The 25,418-nt window shown below is 42.0% G+C and overlaps 1 protein-coding gene across 1 annotated transcript in view; it reads left to right on the top strand.

The window, feature by feature from the left end:
* Positions 1-889: 889 nt before the first annotated feature.
* The window catches only part of PTGFR (prostaglandin F receptor), a 35,791-nt gene continuing 11,262 nt past the window's right edge, over positions 890-25,418 (top strand). The window contains exon 1 of the mRNA XM_044000919.1: positions 890-1,687. Coding sequence (XP_043856854.1) covers positions 890-1,687 — 798 coding nt within the window. The remainder of the gene's footprint in view (positions 1,688-25,418) is intronic.

Below are 25,418 nucleotides of genomic sequence, written 5' to 3'. Positions count from 1 at the left end.
GTTTCTCCATTTTGTATTCAGTAATTCCTTTTTTTTTGTTTGTTTGTTTTGTTTTTTGGTGAGGCAATTGGGGTTAAGTGACTTGCCCAGGGTCACACAGCTAGTAAGTGTCAAGTGTCTGAGGCCGGATTTGAACTCAGGTCCTCCTGACTCCAGGGCCAGTGCTCTATCCATTGTGCCACCTAGCTGCCCCCATAAGTAATTCCTTTTCAAAGTTTCAGTGTCACCTCCCAAATGAAAGCAAATTTTCTTAGAATTTGTCAATCAAACAATCAGCCTTTATTAAGTACCTATTAAGTCCCAGGTACTATGTTAGGTGTTGGGGATAAAGAGACAAAGATTGTACTGCTCTAAAGAATGATTTAGAAGGGACCTTTAGAAGGATACTAAGTCCAGCCTCTGGGTTCATGGATGGGAAAGTTGAGGCCTGGAGAACCTGTCTTGCTCAAGCTCATCCAAGCTCATCTGACTCTATGTTTCATTTGTGGGTGCCTCTTTTACCCCTGGGGTCAGCTGAATCTCAGAGTGTCATATCTGCCAGTGTTGGTTCAGTAGAGAAGCATTAAGAGGGTCACAATTTCCTGATGTGGCTCATAGTTTAACCACACACAGCTTCTCACTTTGGGCTGTGTCCTCCTCTTGCAAAGGAAATGTAGAAGCCCATGCATGTGTGCCTTGGGAACATTATGTAACTTTCCCTGTGATTGGCTGGAGGACTCACTACCAGCAAACTCCTCTAGAAGCTCCTGCTTCAGATGTTGGATGAGCTTTCCCTAATCTGGGTGGGATTCTTTTCTTTGTTCACACAGCAGGTGCCTTCTGATGGTGAGGGGGCCCCAGCGTGAAAGGGAGATGATGTCTTGAGGATCAGTCTGTCTTTGCTGTCACCATGTCTATGAACATATCCCAGCAGTCGCCTTCTCCTACTGCAGAGGTCTTCTCCAACACCACCTGTCACACTGAAAACAGGCTTTCGGTCTTTTTCTCTGTTATCTTTATGACAACAGGAATCCTCTCCAACACCCTGGCCATTGCTATTCTCATGAAGGCATACCAGCGATTCAGGCAGAAGTCCAAGGCATCCTTCCTGCTCTTTGCCAGTGGCCTGGTGATCACTGACCTTTTTGGCCACCTCATAAATGGAGCCATAGCTGTGTTTGTCTATGTCTCCAACAAGGACTGGTTCAGCTTTGATCAGTCCAATGTCCTCTGTAACATTTTTGGCATGTGCATGGTGTTCTTTGGACTGTGCCCCCTTTTCCTGGGTAGTGTGATGGCCGTAGAGAGGTGTATTGGAGTCACCAAACCCATATTCCACTCCACGAAGATGACATCCAAGCATGTGAAGATGATGTTGGCGGGGGTGTGCCTCTTTGCCATCTTCATTGCTGTGCTGCCCATCCTGGGGCTCCGACCCTATCAGATCCAAGCCTCCCGGACCTGGTGTTTCTACAACACTGAGACTATCCATGACTGGGAAGACCGTTTTTATATCTTGCTCTTTTCTTTTTTGGGGCTGTTAGCCCTGGCCACTTCCTTCTTGTGCAATGCCATCACAGGAATCACGCTCCTTCGAGTCAAATTCAAAAATCAGCAACACCGACAAGGCAGGTCTCATCATTTTGAAATGATCATTCAGCTCTTGGCGATCATGTGCGTCTCTTGCATTTGTTGGAGCCCATTTCTGGTAAGGCCTAATGTCTGGATGCATTTGTCCATGTTGGATGCTGTGTTTGTTTGGTTTTCCACAGTTAGTAGCTGTGATGGGAAATACAGCGTGGTCCTTTCATTATTCCTGTTAACTACTTGAAGCTGCCTGTGGAGACTTAGGGAGCTAAGCCACTTGGGACATTCAGGATTATTCTCACTTATACCTTGAATGTGATACAAAGCATCATCCTAGTTGTATCAAGGCTCCAACACGAGGCTTTGAAGGTTGGTGCGTTGGGTTGGATTCTTAATATGTAAAATCGAGGTTTGGGGGTTTTTGTTATTCCTTTTGAAAATTATTCTAGAGCCCAGCACAGTTGCTGGCACACACTCAGTGCTGAACAAATGCTTTGAGTCCTGGGACAAATTGAGGCCTGAGAGACTTCATTGAAAGTTGCATGAACAAATCCAGTTGTACAAGAATTGCTTCCCAATTATTTGGTCCTAAGCATAGCTTGACAGGGCATCTACCTGCCGAGGGAAATAGGGAATAAAAGCAACTCCTGGGATAAGGCAGGAGGAGAAACAGCAAGTGTCTGACTTAGTGAATAAAAGTAGAAGCCAGGTCACCAGGGAAAGTGTGGTCAGAGGGTCATTGATTTAGAACTGCATTAAGGGGCAGGCAGTCCAACTCTGTCATGTTACAGATGTGGAAACTGAGGTCGGGGATCATAGAATTAGAGCTGGGAGAGACATCGGAGGTCACAGAATCCACCTCCCATCATTTTGCAGATGAGGAAACTGAGGCCCAGAAATGTGAAGTAGGTCCTGACAGGAAATGAGAGTCAAGATTTGGACCTAGAATCCACCAACCTTTCTGCTTTACCATAGGTATCTGTCCAGGATCAGCCTGGGAATTAGTGGCTACAGTGAAGCAGTCCAGGACTTACAGGGATAAAGAACACTAGGGGATAAAGGGATCTTCTACTCTTTGTTATCTGTCAAGTTCCAGTAGGTAAGGGGCTTGTCAACCTAGTTTGTGTCCTTGGGTTCCTTGGCAGTCTGAAGCAGCCTATGACTGCTATGACATAGGAATCCAACCATAGTCAAAAGGAAAATGGGGATTCTTCCCATTTGTTTTCATGGACACCTGGAAATTGACCTGTTCAGGGTTTGTGAACCCCAGGTCAGGAAGTCTTTCAGTCTGGGAATTTCTTTGTCTTCCTTTACCATATTGTTGCTGTTTGTCCTTTCTTCTCATGAACCATGACATTGGGGTGATGTCATGACTTGCAGTGAGTTGGATTTAGGTGAGGGCTGCTCAAGTTTACCAACCTCACTTCTCTAGAGCCATCTGGGTCCAGTGGCAAGATATAGATCAGGATGACTGGAAATGGACCTAGATGTTTAAAGCAAATGGGGTTCAGTGACTTTCCTTAGGTCAAAAACTAGTAAATGTCTGACGTGAGATTTGAACTCAGGTTCTCCGAATTTCAGAGACAGGGCTTTATCCACTGCACCACCTAGCTGCCCGCAAAATAATTTTTCAATCAATCAATCATTATTATTGTTATTATTGTTGTTGTTGTTGTTGTTTTCATTTGGTATTCCTGGCTTCTCTTGGTGAGATCTGGCTTCCTGGGGGCAGCTAGGTGGTGCAGTGAATAAAGCACTGGCCCTAGATTCAGGAGGACCTGAGTTCAAATCTGGTCTCAGACACTTGACACTTACTAGCTGTGTGACCCTGGGCAAGTCACTTAACCCTCATTGCCCCCCTCCCCCAAAAAGATCTGGCTTCCTGCCAATTTTTGTCCCAGGGAATGTCTGCCTACATGTGTTTGTTGTTTTCGTTAAGGTCAAGGTCAAGGCCATCAGGTCCTTCTGCCCTGCTTCTAGTAAGGGCAAAGTCCAAGAATGAAAAAAGAAAACAAAAATCAACCAATGGCAATATAAGTTCCCTAAATAAAGATTTCAATGGAAAGCTCTTTCAACATTTTGAGGGGGAACATCTTATAGGGAAAGCACTTGGTGGTGCAAAGCAGTTGGTGAGGGAGACACCTGTTCTACTGGGTTTGTGTTTTCAAAGTTTTTTAGAATTAGAGCATGGGGGGCAGCTAGGTGGTGCAGTGGATAAAGCAACAGCCCTGGATTCAGGAGGACCTGTGTGGCCCTGGGCAAGTTACTTAACCCTCATTGCCCTGCCAAAAAAAAAAAAAAAGAATTATAGCATGAAAACACGCTGGGGTAAAAGCAGCCATTTTCCTTGCAAGGACCCATGGGAATTGGAGGGGGGTGGTTTAGCCCCCAAATTAACTTTTTATCCACTTGTATTTTCTCCTGTGCTTTGTGTCCCAAAGTTTAATGTAATGGAGAATCTCCTTCCCAGCATGGAAGAGTTGTGTCCTCACTGTTGTTTCTTCAAAAATGTGTTTTATTGGAAACAATAAACACTAAATAAAATGAGCATTGCCACAAATGTAGTAGAACAATACAAATTCTGTGAATCTCTCTGATGCACATCTTGTTTTCTTTTTAAAATATATATTACATATATTCTTCAAAGCTGTCTTGCTGATCTATGGTTCCTTCTAGCTTTTCTTCTGTTCTCTTTTTGTGTTTTAAAGATAGGACTCCTTTCCTTCCTTCCTTCCTTCCTTCCTTCCTTCCTTCCTTCCTTCCTTCCTTCCTTCCTTCCTTCCTTCCTTCCTTCCTTCCTTCCTTCCTTCCTTCCTTCCTTCTTTCCTTCCTTCTTCTCTCCTATTCTCTATCTCTCTCTGTCTCTCTCTCTTTTTGCCAACCTCTCACTGACTTTCTTCTCTTCCAACACCCTCCCCTGTAAAAAAAGAACAAAGTCCTTGTAACACATATGTATGGTCAAGGAAACCAATTACCTCATGGTCATTTTTAAAAATTTACTTCTCAACACATATAATGAATTTTTAATTAACAAATATAGAAGATGCATGTTATAACAATACTGGATTTCCTTTGGTTGCTTTACATATTGTAGGGCCATAGGTTATTGTTTAAGCCCTTCATTTTACAAATGGGGAAGCTGGGACCTAAAGAGGTAAAGTGATTTGTTCCAGGTCACACAATGATCAAGCTAAGATTTGGGCCAAGATTTTCTTACTCTAAACACTGTATTCTTTCTTTTTAAAAATTCATTTTATTCTGAACTTAATATAGTAGAATAGAAAAAAAGATTATTGCACATGACACTAAAAATCTGTTGTGTGCAACTTGCTATTCCTTTAAAATATATAATAGTTTTCATGTAACTTTCCCCCCCCCCCCCGTCCCAACCTAGAGGTGGCTACCATTAAACACACACACAAACATATATATATATATATATATATATATACACACACACGTATGTATGCATGTGTAATTATTCTGTACATACTTCTATTTAGCAATTCTTTCTCTGGAGGTGGATAATGTCTTCTTTCATAGCTCCTTTGTAGTTGGTTTGAGTATTTATAATACTCAAGATGACTTAGTGGTTCAAAGTTGTTCTTAAAACAATATTGCTATTGTGGACAATGTTCTCTTGGTTCTGTTCAACTCACTATTCATTATTTCATGCAAATTTATCCATATTTTTCTAAAATCATCAAGCTTATAATTTCTCATAGCATAGTAGTAAATATACCACAACTTGTTCAGCCATTCCCCAGTAGACAGGCATCCCCTCAAATTCCAGTTCTTTGACACTACAAATGAACTGCTATAAATATTTTAGAACATATAAGTTCTTTTTCCTTTTTCCCTAATCATCTTTGGAAAGAAACCTAGTAGTGGTATTGCTGGGTCAAAGGTTATAGACAGTTTAATAACTCTTTGGGCATGATTCCAGATTGCTTTCCAAAATGGTTGCATCAGTACACAGTTTCACCAACAGCAAATTAATGTTCCATTTTCCTCCACATCTCCTCTAACATTTGTCACTTTCATTTTCAATCATTTTAGCCAATCCTGTAGGTATAAAATGATTTTTCAAGGTTGTTTTAATTTGCATTTCTGATTTAGAGAGTTTTTTTTCACATGGATATAAATTGTTTTAATTTCTTCATTGGAAAACTGCCTGTTCATATCCTTTGACCATTTATCAATTGGTGAATGACTTATTCTTATAAATTTGACAAAGTTCTTTATGTATTTGAGATACAAGATCTTTATCTGAGAAACTGCCTATACCCTCCCTCCAATTTTCTGCTTTGCTTCTGATCTTGTCTATATTTGTTTTATCTGTACAAACCCTTTTTAATTTAATATAATTGAAATCATCCATGTTATACCTTACAGTGCTCTCTGTCTCTTGTTTTTTCATAAATTGTTCACTTGGAGCAGCTAGGTGGCACAGTGGATAAAGCTCTGGCTCTGGACTCAGAAAGGCCTGAGTTCAAATCTCACCTCAGACACTTACTAGCTGTGTGACCCTAGTCAAGTTACTTAACCCCAATTGCCTTAAACATCTGGGATCATTTCCAGTTATCCTGATCTATATCTTGCCACTGGAACCAGATGGTTCTGGAGGAGTAATGTTGGTGAACTTGAGCAGCCTCCCTCACTTAAATCCAATTCACTGCAACTCATGACATCAACCTGATGTCATGGTCCTCTTCAAGAACAAAGGACAAACAATAAGAACAACAACAAAGACAACAACAAATTGTTCACCTGCTCGTTCATAAGTCTGATAGGTAATATGTTCCGTGTTCTTCTAATTTTCTTGCGATGTCTCTCTTTACATCTAGGTCATGTATCCATTTTGACTTTGTCTTGGTAAATGGTATAAGATATTGGTCTATGCCTAATTTCTGTCAGACTGTTTTCTAGCTTTCCCAACAATATTTGCCAAATAATGAATTCATATTCCCAAAATTGAAGTCTTTACACTTGTCAAACACATGGTTACCATACTCTTTGCTGCTATAAATTGTATGTCTATTCTGTTCCACCTTTCTATTTCTTAGCCAGTACGAGATAGTTTTGATGATTATAGCCTGGTAATATAATTTAAAGTCTGGTATTGTGAAACCTTCTTCCTTTACTTTTTTCCACTAGTTCATTTGATATTCTTCACTTTTTGTTCTTCCAAATGAATTTTGTTATTGTTTTTTTCCCTAATTCAGTAAAGTTATTTTTGGTCATTTAATTGAGATGGCATTGAATATATAAATTAAGCTAGGCAAAATTGTCATTTGTATTATATTGACCCTGTCTACTCATGAGCATTTAATATTTCTCCAATTATTTACATATGATTTTATTTGTATAAAAAGGTTTTTTATACTTTTGTTCATATAATTCCTGGGTTTTCTTTGGCAGGTGTACTTCCAGGTGTTTTATATGGTCTAAACTTATTGGAAATAGGGTATTTCTTACTAGCTCTTCTTGCAGGGTTTTGTTTGTGATACATAGAAATGTGGTGATTTCTGAGGATTTACTTCAGATCCTGATATTTTGCTAAAATTATTCATGGTTTCAACTAACTTTTTAGTTGAGTCTTTGGGATTTTCCAAGTATATCATTATAATCTCTGCAAAAGGTTTTTAAAATTCTATTTCTTTGTTTTCTGTTCTTGCTCATTTCTTTATGTTGTTGCCTCATTTCCTATCCTGATTCCAATTCCTTTATTTTCTATGTTTTGGAAAATCTATGCCTCATTGTGGACCTGGAGTCCATATGGATGGGTTCTTATGCATTGCTATGCTGTACTGTTTTCCTTGAGGATTCACTAAATATAAATTCATGACTTCTTTTTTAGTGGACATCGGTCTACCCACATCTTACCAATCAACCAATCACTAAATATTGATAAAGTACCTACTCTGGGCCACCTGAGGTGCTAGGAATACAAATACAAAAGTAAGACAGTCACTTAAATTTTGTTGATACAGAGAAAGTGGGCATTCAAGGAGCTCACATTCATCTTTTTGTCTTTCTGTCTATTTATCTGTGTAATTTATATATCATCAATAATCATCTGTCCATCTGTCATCTATTTACCTACCTACTTATTGATGACCAATCTATCATCTATTTATAACTCTAACTCTGACTCTGTCTATTTATCCACCCATTTGTCTATCCATTTATCCCGTCCATTTCTGTCTAATTTGTCTGTCCATCCATTGATCTGTCCTCTGTCTGTCTACTTTATAGCTATTCTCTCTATCATCTATCATCTATCAGACATATACTTTGAAAGCTAGTGATCATGCAAATGTGAACTAACAACAAAAGACCAGAGATAGAAGTAGGTGTTTTTAAATTAACGTTATTTCCAAATATAATTCAGGTTCTGTTTCTCTCACTGCCCTGAGAGCAACCCCTAGTGAGAATGGACAAAAATGAGAAGGAAAGAGCAGCTCACTGAAAAGTCATTCATAAGCCGCCCAACGTCGGGCTGTGTCCTTCGTGCACAGGAGGGAGGGAGCCGGACTCCACCGTTCTCATTCTCAGGGAGCAGTTCCGTGGTTTGATCGATGAGTCAGTCTTTTCTAGTTCGGTACTGATTGTTGTGGTGCCTTTTGTGTTCCGGGCTCTGTTTCCTTTGCTTTACACTGTTCTTCATATGCCTGGTTTAGTAGAGAGACGGCAGTACCATCGTATCACCCTCCAGTGATGTGCCACGGTGTATCTAACCCTGATTCTCCCCTCAGTGGGCAGATACTTTGTTTCTAGTTTTTTACCACTCCAAAAATGCTGGCTTCATTTCTGAAAAATCCACCTACTTTTAGCTTAGGTCACTGATTTACATCTAGTGACCACATTACTTGTTAGAATTCTTTAATGAACATGGTTAAATTTTCTTTATGGAAACTTAGCATTTGCTGAAATAATGAAGCTTGGAAATGTGGCTAATTCATAATATTACTTTGGGGGGGGGGTAAGGCAATTGGGGTCAAGTGACTTTCCCAGGGTCACACAGCTAGTACGTGTCAAGTGTCTGAGGCTGGATTTGAATTGAGATTCTCCTGAATCTAGGGACAGTGTTCTATCCACTGCGCCACCTTAGCTGCCCCTATAATATTACTTTAAAAAGAGAATATGACATTTTCCTGCCCTCTTTTTTGGGGGGAGCAGGGAAAAAATTCCCTCCACTGGCACAGCTCCACAAACTTGTATTTTAATTTCTCCTCTTATGGAATTGTCTTAGGACATCAAAAGTGACTTACCCAGAGTCACATAGATGTCTCTGATGGGATTTAAAATCAAGTGACTGAGGCAGTGGGGTGCAGTGGCTAAATATCAGATCTAGGAGCTGGGAAGACTTGTGTGACCCTGGACAAGTCACTTAACCTCTCAGCATTCTAGAAAGCTCTCTAGGACTCTGTATTTCAGAGAAGATGCCCACCTGGGTTGGGAGAGGGACTTATCTCCTTGGGGAATTCCCTAAATCAGGGAATCTAACCCTGTCCTTCTTGACCTCGAGGCTGGAGCCATATCCACCAACCCAGGCTGCCTTCTTTGGAATGTGAACTTCTTGAAGGCATAGAGATTGTTCATTTTGGGGTCTTTGTATGCCTGCCCTAAGGAAGGACTTGATACATGCTTATTAAATTATTAAATAAATACTTGATTCTTATGCTTTACCTTAACTGAATGGAACGGTTTTAAATGTCCCTTCTTGGGCTACATTCATGCAATTAGATCCCCTCATTGGAACCTATGAGACAATTTAGCCTTCATTACTTTAGAATTTACTTCAGTACTAAGAGTTTCTGTTATTTGAACAATTCCAGGCTTGTTTTTACCTTTGCCCTGTTGATTCACTTTCTCTGTGTAAACAAATCTTAAAATCATTCTGATGTTTCTTTCATGACAGGAAAAAAATGTCAACAAGACATTTACTGGACATTTCCACCCAAACGTTCTGTCCCCACTCTCTGTGTGTCTCTCTTATCTGGCCCGCATAGGTAGCATCCTTCAAGGGTGGATTTCACAACTTCGGCTAATGGAAGCACTCAGTATGTGAGCCTAGACAGGCTGAGTGTAACTGAAGCCCTAGAAAGAAATGCCAAGGGATGAGAGACAAGGTCTTACCAGCTGGTGAACCAAGGGCTTACATTCATGATGGTGAGTGAGGCCAGGAAAGACCAGAGCTAGGGCCTCATTTTCTTTCTTAAGCCAGAAGTGGCAGGATACAATGCCATTCAACCTGACAATCATTTATTAAGCACCTACTATGCGCCAGGCACCATGCTAGGTCCAGCAAAAACACTCCAAAATAGGCTGTGTTCTCAAGAAACTTGCCTGCTATAGGGGTAACAGGAAATACTCCAAAATAGGGGAATGTCTGAGGTGGAGGGGTCGCTAATAACTGTACAAAGCAAGGGCTGTTTGGCAGCTCATAGCCCCCTACAACCCTTGGGTTGCCTCCCCTTCTCAGGATAATATTTCTAAGTATGTCCATTAATATACATAGGGTTATAAAGGACATCAATTCTATGGAAACAGTTATAAAGCAAACACATTGACAACCCACGAGTTCATGGACCCTTAAATTAGAGGAAACTGGAAACATTCTGTAGCTTGCTGTCAGACAGGGGCCTGACCTGTGATTTTGTTGTTGGACATAATTCCCTGGATGAGAAAACTGCCTCCCTCTGCAGTTGGGTGCTCATTCTGCACTGAGAGCTTAGTCTGGAGCCCAGAAAAGGGGAAAATTTACTTAAGGTCACATAGCTAGTATGGCTCTGAGGCAGGACATGGCCCAGGTCTCCTCAGCCTCGAGTCTCTGTCTCTGCCTCTCTCTGTCTCTCTGTCTCTGTTTCTGTCTTTCTCTGTCTCTGTTTCTGTCTCTGTCTCTCTCTCTCTGTCTCTCTGTCTCTCTGCCTTCCCATTGCTTTAGTGCCTGTGTCTTTTTCCCTGGAGGCAAAGTGTTGTTTTCTCTTTCTTGCCAAAGACAAATATGTGCAGATCTCTCAGGGTGAATTTGTGCTCTACTAGCCCTGGCTTTATCAAAGGATCAGAGCTCTGGCCCATCCCTGCAGGTGAGTCCAGGGTTACAGTGTCCAGTTAATTTAGTTCAAGAGTTCAGCATTCTGACATTTGACATTTTTGGATGATGTTGAGCCTTTTGTAGATAGAACTTTAAGGCATATGGGGGCGGCATTGCTGGAAATTTTAGCTGGTTGCTCAAATTAAAATCATGGCGGTTGACCGTGAGAGGCAGTGTGGTATTGTGCAAAGAGACTGGCCCTGTATCAGCATTATTTTCTTATCAGACTGGACCTGGAGTCAGGAAGACCTAAGTTCAAAACCAGCCACAGACACTTACTAGCTGTGTTACCTTGGGCAAGTCAGTTAACCTCTGTTGGCCTCAGTTTCTTTACCTGTGAAGAACAATAGCACCTTCCTCTGAGTGTTGTTGGGAGGATCAAAGGAAATCATGTCTGCCAAGAGCTTTGCAAGCCTTGAGATGCTACCTCAATGTGTGCTCTTGCTAGTGTTCTGTCTTAGCCTCTCCTGGCTCATCCTGACAATGGGTGGGCAAAGACACTCTGTAAAAAGGAAATTCATTAGGGCAGCTAGGTGGCGCAGTGGATAAAGTGCCGGCTCTGGATTTAGGAGGACCTGAATTCAAATTTGACATCAGACACTTGACACTTGCTAGCTGTGTGACCCTAGGCAAGTCACCTAATCCTCATTGCCCCGTGGGGGGTATGGGGGGGGAGAGGAGAATGCACATACCTGCATTTGCATGTGTGACTTGAATGAAAGGCCAGACATATTTTGGTCTAGTCTTTCCATCACCAAGGCTGAAATCCAAAAATGATGCCATGAGTCTTCCAAGTGATAATTATGACAGGAGTCAGAGTTAGAATAGATCTTTGGGGTTGTTTGGGTCTCTCTCTAAGCCCTTCATTTCATAGGTGAGAAAATTGGGATCCCCTGAAATGAAGTCATATGCCTACAGTTACACAGGTCCTCAATAGCAGAGCTGGAAAGATAGCCCCGGCTCTCTTACTTCAAGACCAGGCTTTTCCCACCATGCCATCTTATCCTTTAGAGGTTTTACAGGTAACAATCCTGGGAGGCAGCTGTTATAAATATGATCATTCCCATTTTGCAGATGAGAGCATGTATGGTTGTGGCTGGAGGGCTAGAGTTGGAATCAGGAAGTCCTGGATTCAAATCCCACCTCAGAAACCTATGGTCTGTATGACCCTGAACAAATTAACAGATGTCTAGATCTTAGGCAGACAGAATGTTGAGTGTTAATAAGTGTAGGGCTCTGGTATTAATTTCTGGAAGGGACCTCAGAGACCAGCTAGTCCAACTCCCTCATTAAGTGAAGTCACTGCTCGCCCTAATTCTAGCTCTAAATGTGTGCTAGATCTAAGAACTCTGGATTCCTATGCAGCCCTGTTAAGGGCCCATTGAACTCCCCTGACTCTTTGTGGAATGTATATCAACCAACTGGATTTAATACTGTGTTCTATACTTTTAGGATCATAGAAACACGAACCTGGAACTAGAAGGGTCTGTAAGTACTTGCTATAAATCTTTGAGGTGAAATTGGTCCAGAAAACAAGCCTTAATTAAGGAGAAGCACACACAGAATTCATAGGCTTGGATTAGTATCCTAAAGTGGAATCACTCACTGTTTTAATATTGTTTAATCCTGGTACAAGGTGTCTTCCTGTTTTTAAGGAGAAAGATATAAAAGGCCTAAAACTAGACACTGAGACAGCTCTTACAAAAGAGCATTTCAACGATTTAAGTGTAAAAGAATCAAGGACATGTGGGGTCCATTTCCCCTAAAATACACATGGGCATAAAAATTAAGGGAAAAGTGCTGGTCATATACATTGGGCATTTTTATTAGACCTCAAGAATTTGAAGAATAGTTCAAGAAGGTGGCTCTGTCCAAAGCCTAGTTAAAGCTCATCCCTTCTAACTTTAGTCAGTGGGAAATCTCAAAATTCATTCCATGTATATTTGTAAGGAATTGATTTACGTCGGTTTTAATTTTGGTAGGGAACATTAAGGAAGGTTTAGAGAGAAGAAAGAAGGAAGGAAACAAGCATTTATTAAGTGCCTACTATGTGCCAGGAACTATGCTAACCCTAGGGCATACAATTAGTAAAAAGAAAGTCCCTGACTTCCAGAAACTTACAATCTAATGGCGGGGGAGACAACCCCCAGAAGGAGGCAGAAAAGCAGGGAGTGGGGGAGCCAAGGTGATTCAACATAAGGATGAGTTGAAATGAGGCAGTTCCTCAGATGCAAGGAGAAGGGAGTGAGTGATGACTTTATGTCTAAGATGCCACCCCATGGCCTGGAAGGACTTTATTCACAGTAGAGAAATAAAACATAAACTAGCAATTAGTTAACCAGATTATACACGAGTTAAACAATTGTTCAGGAAAATGACCAGAGAGGCCACATGGAAGGACACAATGAATGCTGGAAGGGACCTGGCTTAAATCTTATTCCAACTCTGGTGCTACTGGAGTGACCATGAGCCAGTCATCATTTCCAGGGCCCCATTTCCATATCTGTCAAATGAAGTGTGTTAGACTCAATGACTTCCAAGGCTGTTTTCAATTCTGGATGTATGATCCCATGACCTAGTGAAGTCTAAGGCACAATCCTCATTCATGGGGTGGGGAGGGAGGGGAGGATTGCCATGGGAGGCTTCTTAAGGGATGAAAAGGTTTGGAACAGATGAGGTCCTCAGTGGGATGCTGAATCAATTAGATTATGTAACATATATTTTAATGGACCTGGTCAACAGAGTTTTATGGCTTTTTCTGACTCTGGCCAGCAACATGTGAAGAGAAGTGAAGGCAACCCTAACCTATGGTTGGGGCTTGGCAAGATGACATTGGTGGTAGGATGATGAGGTGAGGGTCTTGAGTGTAGAATGGAAGTAGTTCACCCAATGGATGAGCTAGGGAAGGGAGGAGAATGTAGTCAATGTAGTTGTGATGATCTGGGAAAGATATGAGGAATGGAGGGCTTGGAGGTAGACTTGGTGAGGACAAAGAGCAGGGTTAAGAGTTGGAAAGGAACGGAAAAGGTGGACCGATAAAGGAAGGAATAGTCATTGGGTTGGTCTTCCTGCCTCAACAGTTCATCCTCTATCAGCTGCTAAAGAGATTTTCATAAAGTCCATGCCAGACCACTGCTTCCTTAGAAACTTCTTTAGCTTTCAAAGCCCTACCCAACCTGGCTGTAACCCACATTTCCAGCATCATTGTCTATTATTCTCTGTCCCTCATTGAAGCTCAATCAGCCTTTTCCCACATGACAAGCCCTCTCCCATTTCAGTGCTTTTCAGTGTAGGCTGTCCTCCATGCCTACTACCCCTACCCCATCCCTGAGCCCCTCTCTTCCTGTAAGATGCAGTTCCAGCACTGCCTTGTGTCTCAGGGCTTCCCTGATGCCCCCCCCCCCCAGCTGCTAGCTCCTTCTCTCCCAAACTAACTTGAATTTGACTCTGTGTATTTATTTGTACTTATTCACTTTATATTAATGAAGTATACATTTAATCTATTTGGGGACATCTCAACTTGGACGTTCCACTGGCGCATCATTCTCAGTATGTCCAAAATAGATGGAGGCTTGTGTCTCTCTGCTGTCTATACCCTTGGAAGAGTTGACCAAAAGCAAGGCTATCTCTTCATTGGTGTGTTTCCTTTTTTTCTCTTGCCAGGCCTCCTGGGGAGGAGCTCCCTTGAGCAATACAGATCTAACTCTAAATGCGGTCTTCGGTTGGAGCTGGGTCTGAATCCTAGCTCTTGCACTCACTTCCTGCTCTCACCTTCTCCTTTTGTATGCTCACATTCCCTCTTCAGGTTTGGGGGACACTTCTTTCTCCAGATTCTCCTCCTCCCCATCTAGCAGCTCCTTCTCACTCACCTTTGCTGGACCTCTTCTCTTTGCTCACTTCGTGGCATCATCAGCTCACATGAGTTCAATGATCGTCAGTCCTTTCTGCCTTTAGAGCATCTCCTTGACATGTCCTCTCTGCTCCTCTCACACAGCTACCACTTGGATGCTGACATTATCATCTCTGACCCAGGTTTCCCCCCTTCAATCCGTCCTTGCCTTTTCCTAAATGACAGGTTTCCCCATGTCACCCAAGTACTTCCCTATCACCTCCAGGATCCTGTGTATGCATCTGTTTGGGATTTCTTCACACATCATCTTCCTTCACATTCTCCACATTCCAGTAAAACTGGCCTCCATCTAGGAGGCCCTGAAAGCTGATGGGGGCATAGAAGGATTAAGTGACTTGTTCAGGGTTACAAAGCCAGGCAGTGTCAGTGATGGGACTTAACCTGGATTTTCCTGCCTCCTAAGTCAGCTCTTCTTATTGGTTTTATGTAGGCTAAAAAAAGGACAGCAGCTATTTGTATGAAAGGTTTTATCTGTATCACCATTTGTCCTTCCCAGATTACAACTCAAAGGAAGATCCTTCATTTTTAATCATGCTCAAAAGCTTGGACAGAGGCTTCCACAAAGAACCCACTAAACCATCACTACTAACAACAGGGGGATGATTTTTCCTTAAACATAAATTCAGTTATCAACAGATAACACACTTATTCCAAATGGATCGCAAAAGTGGACAGCTTTTGTAATAAAACCCTTATTGTTTGCAAGTACTGACTGTCTTATTGCTCAGTGGTTTGGGTAATGAAAAGGGTATATTGAGACAGGATAGAATCCCAGATGTGGATTGTCCAAGGACTGTCCATGGTGGGCAGATGCAAAAGCCTGGAGGATCTTGGGGCATAAAGGCAGCAAAAGAATCAAGGATTAAAATGTGATAGCAGAGTCAGGCTCTGGATTCAGGCAGGGTTTGAAACACTTATTAGATACCTGAACATATGTAAATGTTATCCTTTCCGAGTTTCAATGCCCTGACTGGTCAAATAGGGTTAATTAATGCCTATAGCATTTCCCTAATAATATGGAGAGAATAATAGATTTATAGTTGAGGAGGTCAGAAGCCATCATGTATAATCCCCTCATTATCTAGTTTTGGAAATTGAGGCCCAGAGGGGTGAAGTCCATTAGAACCAAGATATCACTGTTCTGGGAGCATCCGGGTGGCGTCTCAGAGGTCCCCTTGGCCCACACCTCCATTTTACACTCTAGGAAACTGATGTCAGAGGAGGTCTGTCAAATGTCACCTATATAATACAGATTAGAGGTCAGATTTGAATCCTGGTCCTCTCATTTCAGAACCAGGCTCCTTCCATTGTATCTTTTGCTCAATGTCACATAAGTACCGAGTGACAGAGTGACAGTGACCCTTTGTGGTCTTGGAGAAGTCTCCCAGCTTTCCTGAGTCACACGGTCCTTATCTTTATTTTTCTTTTTGTTTAATCCATGGCAGTGCCTTCATCTGCCTGTTTGCTCACAGCCCCTCCAGCATCTGTTCTTTTCTTTTTCCAATGGGAGGAGTATAGGGTGGTGCTTCAGAGTTTTCACAGCTTTAATTTCTCCAATTATTGGAAATTTAAAACCTTTTTCCATATGGTTTTGATAGCTTGAATTTCTTCCTCTGAAAAATGGTCTATTCATAGGGGAATAGAGGTTCCTTGTCTTTTAAGAGGAGGGGAATAATCCCTGTATTTCTTACAAAAGTGGTGAGCTCCAATGGGATTAAGTATAAAAATTACTTTGTATACCTTAGAGCATTCTACATGAGAGGGAATTGACCTGGGGGAAAGAAAGGAGGCAGGATGACTCAGATTCTGACACATACAGGCTGGGTGGCTCTGGACAAGTCACAGAAAAATAATAAAATAATTAATAATGATGATAATAATAAGACAAGTTAATAATAATAATAACAATAATAATAGTTGCAGCTCCCCCTGCAAACCTTTGAGATTAGAAACTTCTGAGCAGATGCTAGTTTTCATTGGTGGGTGGAGTCTACCCATTAGGAATGCCTTCCACTAATGAAATCACAGCTATCCAAACCCACCCCACCCACCTTAGGGGAATTTATTTTTTTGTGGGGCAATGAGGGTTAAGTGACTTGCCCAGGGTCACACAGCTAGGAACTGTCAAGTGTCTGAGGTCAGATTTGAACTCAGGTCCTCCTGAACCCAGGGCCAATGCTCTTTCCACTATGCCACCTAGCTGCCCCTGAGGAATTTGTTTTAACCAGACTTAGAGAGAATTCCTACTCACACAGAAGATCCCTTCTCTGTAATGGATAGCATCAGAGGCACTTTGATTTCCTTTCTTCACTATTCCATGTGCCTCTCATGACAAAGTTACTCTTCTCAAAACTAGAGTCAGACTCCAGTTCTAAAGATAACAAAAAGTCCCTGCTTCACAATTTCAACTTTGCAGTTTGACTTTGGATTCATTAAATATTTTTAATTTAGGAAATATTTTCATTTATCAGGACTTGAGTTTCTGACAGGAAAATAGAGGATCAGATCTTCCATGATAGAGGAAAAAAGTTAAATTTCACCTCTTTCTGACTCAAACCCATCATTAAAAAAAATCAGATATTAAAAATGAAATGACTATAATGCAAAACAGCTAATTCTAACCCCGTTGGTCTGCCTGGGGAAAAAACAACCTTCAGAACCCTATGACTGTTGTTATAGGAAAGAGTCCTTTCTAAAGTCATTAATTTGGATGAAGTGATTAGAATTTGGAAGGAAGTCCTTAATCTATTTTTTATTTTTATTTATTTATTTTTGCTGGAAATCCTTAATCTAACTCAAAGAAGCTTCAGTGAGTGAGGGTGTGCTATGGGTAGAGCCCTGAGCAAAACTCAGAGTTTAGTTCAGAGGGAATCCCTGCTCTCCTGTTGCTTAGAATTGTTGTATAGAATTACATATAATGGGTGTGTTAGAGAGGTGTGTTGGGGGGGGGGGGGATACTAATGGAGATAAACCCATTACCTGCCCTAATTCTAACCCTAAGTAGTATTACACTAGGGAAGGGTTTAAACAGGACCTTTTTTAAGAGTAGAAATTGGGAAAGGATAACTGAATTGGCAGCCAAGGAATCATTGGTCATTTTGGAGAGGGCTATTTCAGGGAATGACAAAAAGAGAATGAGAGGTGAGGAAGTGGAGGCACTGAGTGTGTATGGCTTTTTTAGAAAGCATCTGGCTGAGGGAAGGAGGAGAAAGAGATATAAGATGAGAGATAATGGGTAGGATCTAAGGATACGTTTTTTAAAATGGAGACATGGGTGTGATAGTAAGCAATCAGAAAGGACCTAGCAGATAGGAAAAGATAAGGATAGGGGATAATAAGGGCCAGATGCCCTGAAGAAGATAGGAGGGGATAGGATCAAGGGGACACATATGAAAGGTGACTTTGGTAATGAGAAGGGCTTCAAAGGCAGAAGGTGAGGGAGGAAACAATGAAGGATGATATCAAGGAGTTGGGAGAGAAGGGATTATGAGATAAGGAGATAAAAACCTGAGAGCTCTCAGAAAATGACTGATTTTCTCCACAAAGTACAAGGCAAAGACATTAGCTAAGGGGGCGAATTTCATGGGAAATTTGAAGAGAGAAAAGGTTCAGAATAGCCATTATTGTGGAATAGAGAATCAATTTGTGAAGAGTAGAAGGATTGCCTTACTGAAGTGAGGATCTAGTTGAGATCATTGAGGATAATGATGACGACGATGATGTTCAGCCATTTTTCAGTTTGATTCTTTGTGACCCCATTTGGCTTTTCTAGGCATAGATACTGGAGTGGCATACTGTTTCCTTCTCTTGATCATTTTACAGATGATTAAACTGAGACAAGTACGATGAAGTGACTTGCCCAGGGTCACACAGCTAGTAAGTGCCTGAGGCCTAATTTGAACTCAAGTCCTCTGGACTCCAAGCCTGGCACTCTATTCACTGTGCTACCTAATAATGTAAATTTGTAATGGACCTGTGTGCCTGATCATATGAATTCTTCCAATTTAGCTCAGTAGCACATGAGTTAGAGCAGAAGAAACATGAATAATAAATTAAGGTTTGGATTTTGGGCAAGATATAAGATGTAATAGGTAAATGGAGCAAAAACCTGGAGAGTAGAGTTGTAGAACTTGTAGAGTTGAATTTATTTTCTAGGGGGTTGAGACTCTGAAGAAAGGAGAATGCAGCCTCTAGAATAAGGGTGATGATCTGGGAAAATAACTGAGGGGTGGAGAGGCTGACTTCATGATGATATGAGGAATAGAAAGTAGGCAAGGAGTAAGGCATAAAGAGAAATGGAGTGAGAAGAGATTATACTCAGATAAGGGACTTTCTGAGTTCCTGGGCACAAAAGTGGAACACTTGTAGATGGATAGTAAGATCAAAGGTGTGTGTCTCTCTGTAGAGTATCTGGCCATGAAAGTTGAGACAGTTGAACAAGTCTTAGGCTAGTGAGAAGATACAGCCAGGCCTGGAAAGTATGGCCAAAAACCAATGTCATCCAAGGGGAACCAAACCTCCCTGAGATCCAGAAGATGGAGGAGCATGGATAGAAAGGATATACGATGAATGGAAATTTACGGATTATAGAGCAGGATTTACTAGAAAGAGGAGGCAGATACGGATTTGGACATGGTGGATGTAGGTTTGAAGTGGATAGAGATTAGGGAATGGGCAGCAGGAGTTAGGGTGTCAGCTTAACCTTTGACAATTGAAGATTTGATATCACACAAATTAGGAGAGCACGCTTCGGTGTTATTCTTCACCCCTCTCTCTCATTCACAGCACATATCCAGTCAGTTATCAAATCTTGACATTTCTGTCTCCTCATCATCTTTCATATGCATCTCCTTTTCTCCATTCCCACTGCCCACCACCATAGTTTAGGTGTTGCAAAGGTAGAAAAAGAAAAAATTTTGAAGCAGTTTGTATAATGTGGTATGTTAGGAGTTGAGGGTGACACCTAGGCAGTGCCTGGGTAAACTAGTGATCTTCTCAAGAGGAATTGAAAAGCTGGTAGGTGGAGAAGGTTTAGGAGGAGAGAAGATGAGTTCTGTTTTGGCTGTACTGAACTTCAAATATTCACAGGACATGCAGTTTGAAATGTTTAGCAGGCAAGATCCCAAAAAGAAAACTCCTAGGAATATTATAGCCAAATTCCAGAGCTCTCAGTTCAAGGAGAAAATATTGCAAGCTTCCAAAAAGAAAGAATTCAAGTACTGTGGAGCCCCAGTCAGGATAGCACAAGATCTAGCAGCTTCTACATTAAAGGACCAGAGGGCATGGAATATGATATTCCAAAGGGCAAAGGAAATGGGATTACAACCAAGAATCACCTACCCAGCAAAATTTAGCATAATTTTTCAGCAGAAAAAAATGGGACTTTAATGAAAAAGAAGACTTTCAGATATTTGTGATGAAAAGACCTGAACTGAATAGCAAATTTGACTTTCAAATACAAGACCCTAGAGAACCATAAAAAAAAAAAAAATGGAGCTGGGGGACACGCCTGGGGTCGTACAGTAGGCAACTGTCTTGTGTCTGAAGCCAGGTTTTGGCTGGGATTCCCCTGGGTCCAGGGGTGATGATTTGTCCACTGTGTCATTTAGCTAGATGATAACATATTTAGGGTTAAATTGAGGGGTGAAGGGAATTCATTGGGGGAGGGGGAAGGGCAGAAGCAAAATCCTACATGAAAGTAACAGGAAAAGGCTTATGGAGTGGGGGAAGAGATGGGAGAGGGGCAGGGCAGTAAATGAATTTTACACTCCTCAGAAAAGGCTCAAAGATCTTAAACTCATCAGAGCTGCCTCAAGGAGGGACTAATAGACACACCCAACTGGGTGGAGTAATCTATTTAATCTGGGCAGTAAATGAACCTAACACTCATCAGAATTGGCTCAAAGACCTCAATCTCATTAGAATTGGCTCAAGGAGGGACTAATGTACACACTCAATTGGGTAGAGTAATCTCTATAACCCTGCAGGAAAATAGGAGGGGGAGGGGATAAAGAGAGAGGGGCAAAAGAAGGAAGGGCAGAGTGGGGGAAGGAGACAGACAAGCAAATCCCTTTTGAAGAGTGATAGGATGAAAGAAGATGGATAATAGAATAAATATCATGGGGAAGGGAATAGGATGGAAGGGAAACAGTTAACAATAGTAATCCTAAAAAAGAGAAAAGGGGGAAAAATTATACAAAAAATATTTATAGCAACTCATGGTGGAGGCTAAGAATTGAGGATCAAGGGAATGTCCATCAATTGAGAAATGATGGAAAAAGCTGTGTTATATGATTGTAGTGGAATGGTCTTGTGCTACAGGAAATGAAAAACAGGATGATCCCCCCAAAACCTTGAAAGACTAATGAACATTGATGTATGGTGAAGTGAGCAGAGCTGAGAGGACATTGTGCATAGTGACAGCAGTATTGTTCAATGAGTAATTGTGAATGACTTAGCTACTCTCAGCAGTACAATGATCCAGGACAATCCAAAGGAACTAATGAGGAAGCATACTATGCACTGCTATAGAAAGAACTGATAAAAAGAACACTTGTGGATTGTACATATATAACCTGATTGTGATCTTGTGGAGTGGGGAGGAAAGGGAGGGAGGGAGGGAGAAAAATTTGGAACTCTAAATCTTATGAAAATGAATGTTGAAAACTACCCTTCCATGTAAGTGGAAAATAAAATAAATGTTTGTTGACAAAGAAAAAAAAGAAAGAAATGTTTAGCAGGCAGTTGGTATTGTGAAACTGGAGGTCAGGAGAGAGATTAAGGCAATATAAAGAGATTTGAGAATCCTTAGTTGTTTAATAAATGCCATTTATAATGAAAATAGTCATTCCTTATATCATTTGATTACTTTCTGAAGGACTGTAATATACAATGATGAGAACAAACCCTATTTATATAATATCTACATTTCTATAGTGCTTGAAGATTTACATAATAACCCTATAAAGTTATTGTCCCAAGTAGTCACCCCCATTTTTCAGGTGAGAAAACTAAGGTTCAAAGATAGTGAGTGACTTGCCTAAGCTGTCACAGTCAAATTGGCAAGGACCTCCTGGGCCATTTCATCCAAACCTACACTTTAAAAGTGATTCTTGGGGGACCGCTAGGTGGCACAGCAGACAAAGCATTGGCCTTGGATTCAGGAGGACCTGAATTCAAATCCGGCCTCAGACACTTCACACTTACTAGCTGTGTGACCCTGGGTAAGTCACTTAACCCTTATTGCCCCACAAAAAAAGTGATTCTTGTTTACAGCATTCCATAGAGGTGGTCATCTGGCCTCCATTGCTTCTTGTGGCAGACTATGGTACTAGAAAGTGCTGCCTTGGTGTGAGTCTCAATATTCCTCTTCCACCCACTGCTCCTGGCTTTGCCCTCTGTGGCCACACAGGACAAATCCCATCCTGCTTCCACTTGAGAGATTCCCCACCCTTTGAGCTTTCTCTTCTTCAGACTAAACATCTCTGGGTCCTCCAATGGACCCCGAAGCCCATGGACATGAGTTCTTTTAGCCTGCTTGTTCTGTTTCCTCGGGGCACTTTTTAGCTTACGAATGGCTTTCCTCAACTGTGTTGCCCTGTATTGAAGTCCATACTCTAGATGTGGGTTGACCAGGGCAGAGAACCCTCTTTACTCTTCTTAGTCATGAATAGGATACATTTGTAGGCAGTCTGAGATTGCAATCATTTGTCTGTCACAGTACTGTTGACTTGCATTGAACCTGCCCCTGCTAAAAACACCAGATCTCTTCCCTCACTCTGCACCCTTTCCCCATTTCTCCAATTCCCCATCCCTGCCAGCTGCCAACTGTTGTCTTAGAACAACGCATTCTGTAGTGGATACTCATGCATACCCATCATCCATTGATAAGGAGTGGAACTTGAGTGTCCCACAGGTGAATCTTCAGGGAGTCAGGAACCAACTCTAGAATGAACAGACTGTAATCTGCCATCAGGGTGATTACGATGATTCCCCCCCCCCCCACCAGGGCTCAGCAGAGGGACTCCACAATATCATTGCTTTAATGGATGTTTGTTCAAAAGGGAAGAGATGCTCATTTAGGGTATCCTACTTCAATGCCACAAGCCCCACAAAAGTCTGACAGTTTTGACTCTATTTGGCTCATTTTGTGGAAAACAAATCAACAATCAGGGGTGACAGTGTGTACTTTATGGAGTCTCTGCAAGGACTCCAAGTACTCATCTGTGTCTCTTAATTACCCCCATGTGGATGGTTTGGTTGTCAGAGAAGCTCATTCTCATGATCAGGCTGCTTTGCCAGCCAGCACTGTAGTCCCGCTCCCAGCTGCGGAGGAGATAGCCAGGATCATGACTAGACTGGGTGGAGCCCTGACGCTATTGAAGAATCCTTCTATGAGGAGGCTTCTTGGTTCCATGGTAAGACTTTTTACTGCCCAGTTACTGTGGTGTGGCTCTTTGGAGAGCATATGGATCCTGGTGGGAGCTCTGTCAGGTAGCACAGTCTCAGGGATTTTAGGTCACCTGACCGTCATGTTCCCAGGCAAGGCAAGAACTAAACCCACAGTGATTGTCCTAGCCAATGGATTTCAGCATTGAAGAAACGTCTATTAAACCATCTCCATGTGATGGGGATAAAATGATAAAAACTAAACAGCCTCGAGGAGCTTACATTCAACTGGTATTGTGTATATTCATGTGTGTGTGCATGTGTGTGCACGTGTGTATATGCATCCATGCTTTTATGCACACACGTCTGTGGCTGTATGTGCAGACATATATAGGCATATGTGTGTGTGTTTGAAGACCTCCATTCGTGAGAGTCCATGACCTCTTACAGCAGAGTATCACATCTTTGAACTTCTTTAAATGTTAGGAAGTGTTTCCTTAACTCAAGTCTCAATTTACCTCTGTACCTTCTACCCGTTGCTCTTCATGCATGTATACATACATATTATATATACATATATATGCATATATACATATATTCATGAAATAGATGCATGACAAGGTGATTGGAAGGCTGGGAAGCAGCAGCAACTGCTGCAAGTGATTACGAAAGGCTTAGAACAGTGATTGTTAACCCTTTCTTGGGTCATGGGGCCCTTTGACAGTTTTAGAAACTCTATGGTCCCCTTAGAATAATGTCTTTAAATGAATAAAATATAACATATGGGGTTATAAAGGAAACCAATTGTATTGAAATATAGTTATTAAATTAATTTTTAAAAGAAACAATATCACAGAGTGCAGGTTCAGAACTCCTGAGGAAGGCAGCCCTTGAGGAGAGTCTTGTAGGCACTGGACATTTGAAGGGAGGTAAAGACAGAGGGCATTCCAGGCATGGGAAGGAGCCACCACAAAGGCAGAGAAATAGTAGATGCATCGCCCTGTATAAAGAATCATCAAAGGGCCAATTATACTGGCCTGGAGAGTGCGCAATACTGGAGAGAACCTCTGGACTCTGCTGAGTAACATGGTCAGATGTGTGCTTCCAGAAAGGCACTTTGGCAAATGTCTGAAGCACAGACAAAATGGGGAGAGAATTGAGGCAGGGACAGCAATTAGGAGTGCATTGTGACAACCCAGGGACCTGCACCATGGCCAGGCTGTGTGGATGGAGAGAAGGGAGTGTACCTGTGTGATGTTGTCAGATAAAAGCAGTAAGGTTTGGGGGGAGGGAAAGTGAAGAACTGCAGATGATGTTGAGCTTGTGAAGCAGGTGACTGGAGGCAAGGTGGTCTTTTGATGGAAATAGGGAAGCTTGGAAGAGGGCTGGCTTTGGGGGAGGAATCTGTTGGCTAAAGCTCTGTTTGAGACACACTAGTTTGACACTCCTCCATCAATTTGGGGATGCCCAGTAAAAAAGAAAGCTGGACGTCCAGAAGAGATTGGAGGGTTAGGGTCAGGTGTGCCGGTATGAGAATTGTCTGCCTTGACATATACAATGAAACCATGAGAACTGATCTCATCAGCTGAGGGCATAGGCACAACAGAGCCTCCAGGACAGAACCCAGACAGAACTGTGGTCCCCAGATCCACAGGGGATGATCTAGGAGGAGGAAGGAGTTGATAGTATCCTATGCTCCAGAGCTGAGACCTGGGTCAGGGCAGAGCCAGGGAAGAGACGCCCCCATCCTTCATTTCCTGTTATAGTAAGTTATTCCTGCTACCCAGGGCTTACTCTTCACTGCATCTATCAGCAGAACGACTGAAAACAGCTTCTTGTGGGTGAAAGAAAACTGGCTTTGGTCATATGACCTGAGTTCAAATCCTGTCTCTGTCATTTCTCACCTCAGACAAGTCTGTTAACTCTTCTGGGCCTTAGTTTGTCCTCATAGGGCCTTTCTGGCTTTCTGGTTCATATCTAGGATTCTGTCACTCCAGGTGCTCCCAGCACCCACTAGGGTCAAAGCCCTGGGATTCCTACCTTTGTTTTGTGTTGGAAGACAAGTCTCTCCTATTCATGAATTTGTTCACTGAATCATGGACCTGAATGCGAAATCTCCTTCTCCTTCGTTTCTCAAAGGTATTCCTTTCCTTTTGTTTATTTCTGGGCAAAACCATGGTATTGTAAGTGGGGCAATTTCTCTGGTGTTGTTGTTGTTGTTTTGTTTTTGTTTTTGTTTTTTTTGTGAGGCAATTGGGGTTAAGTGACTTGCCCAGGGTCACACAGCTAATAAGTGTCAAGTGTCTGAAGCCGGATTTGAACTCGGGTCCTCCTGACTCCAGGGCTGGCGCTCTATCCACTGTGCCACCTAGCTGGGATTTCATTGCTGAAGGGAACTCCCTTGTGTCAAAACTTCTTCTGCCAGGGTGGTAATATGTCTGTAACTTAGAGCCT

The sequence above is a fragment of the Dromiciops gliroides genome, chromosome 4, assembly GCF_019393635.1.
Source record: "Dromiciops gliroides isolate mDroGli1 chromosome 4, mDroGli1.pri, whole genome shotgun sequence".
Classification (NCBI taxonomy): Eukaryota; Metazoa; Chordata; class Mammalia; order Microbiotheria; family Microbiotheriidae; genus Dromiciops; species Dromiciops gliroides.
The sequence above is the reverse complement of the archived record's forward strand: the minus strand, read 5'-3'. Positions and strand labels throughout refer to the sequence as shown.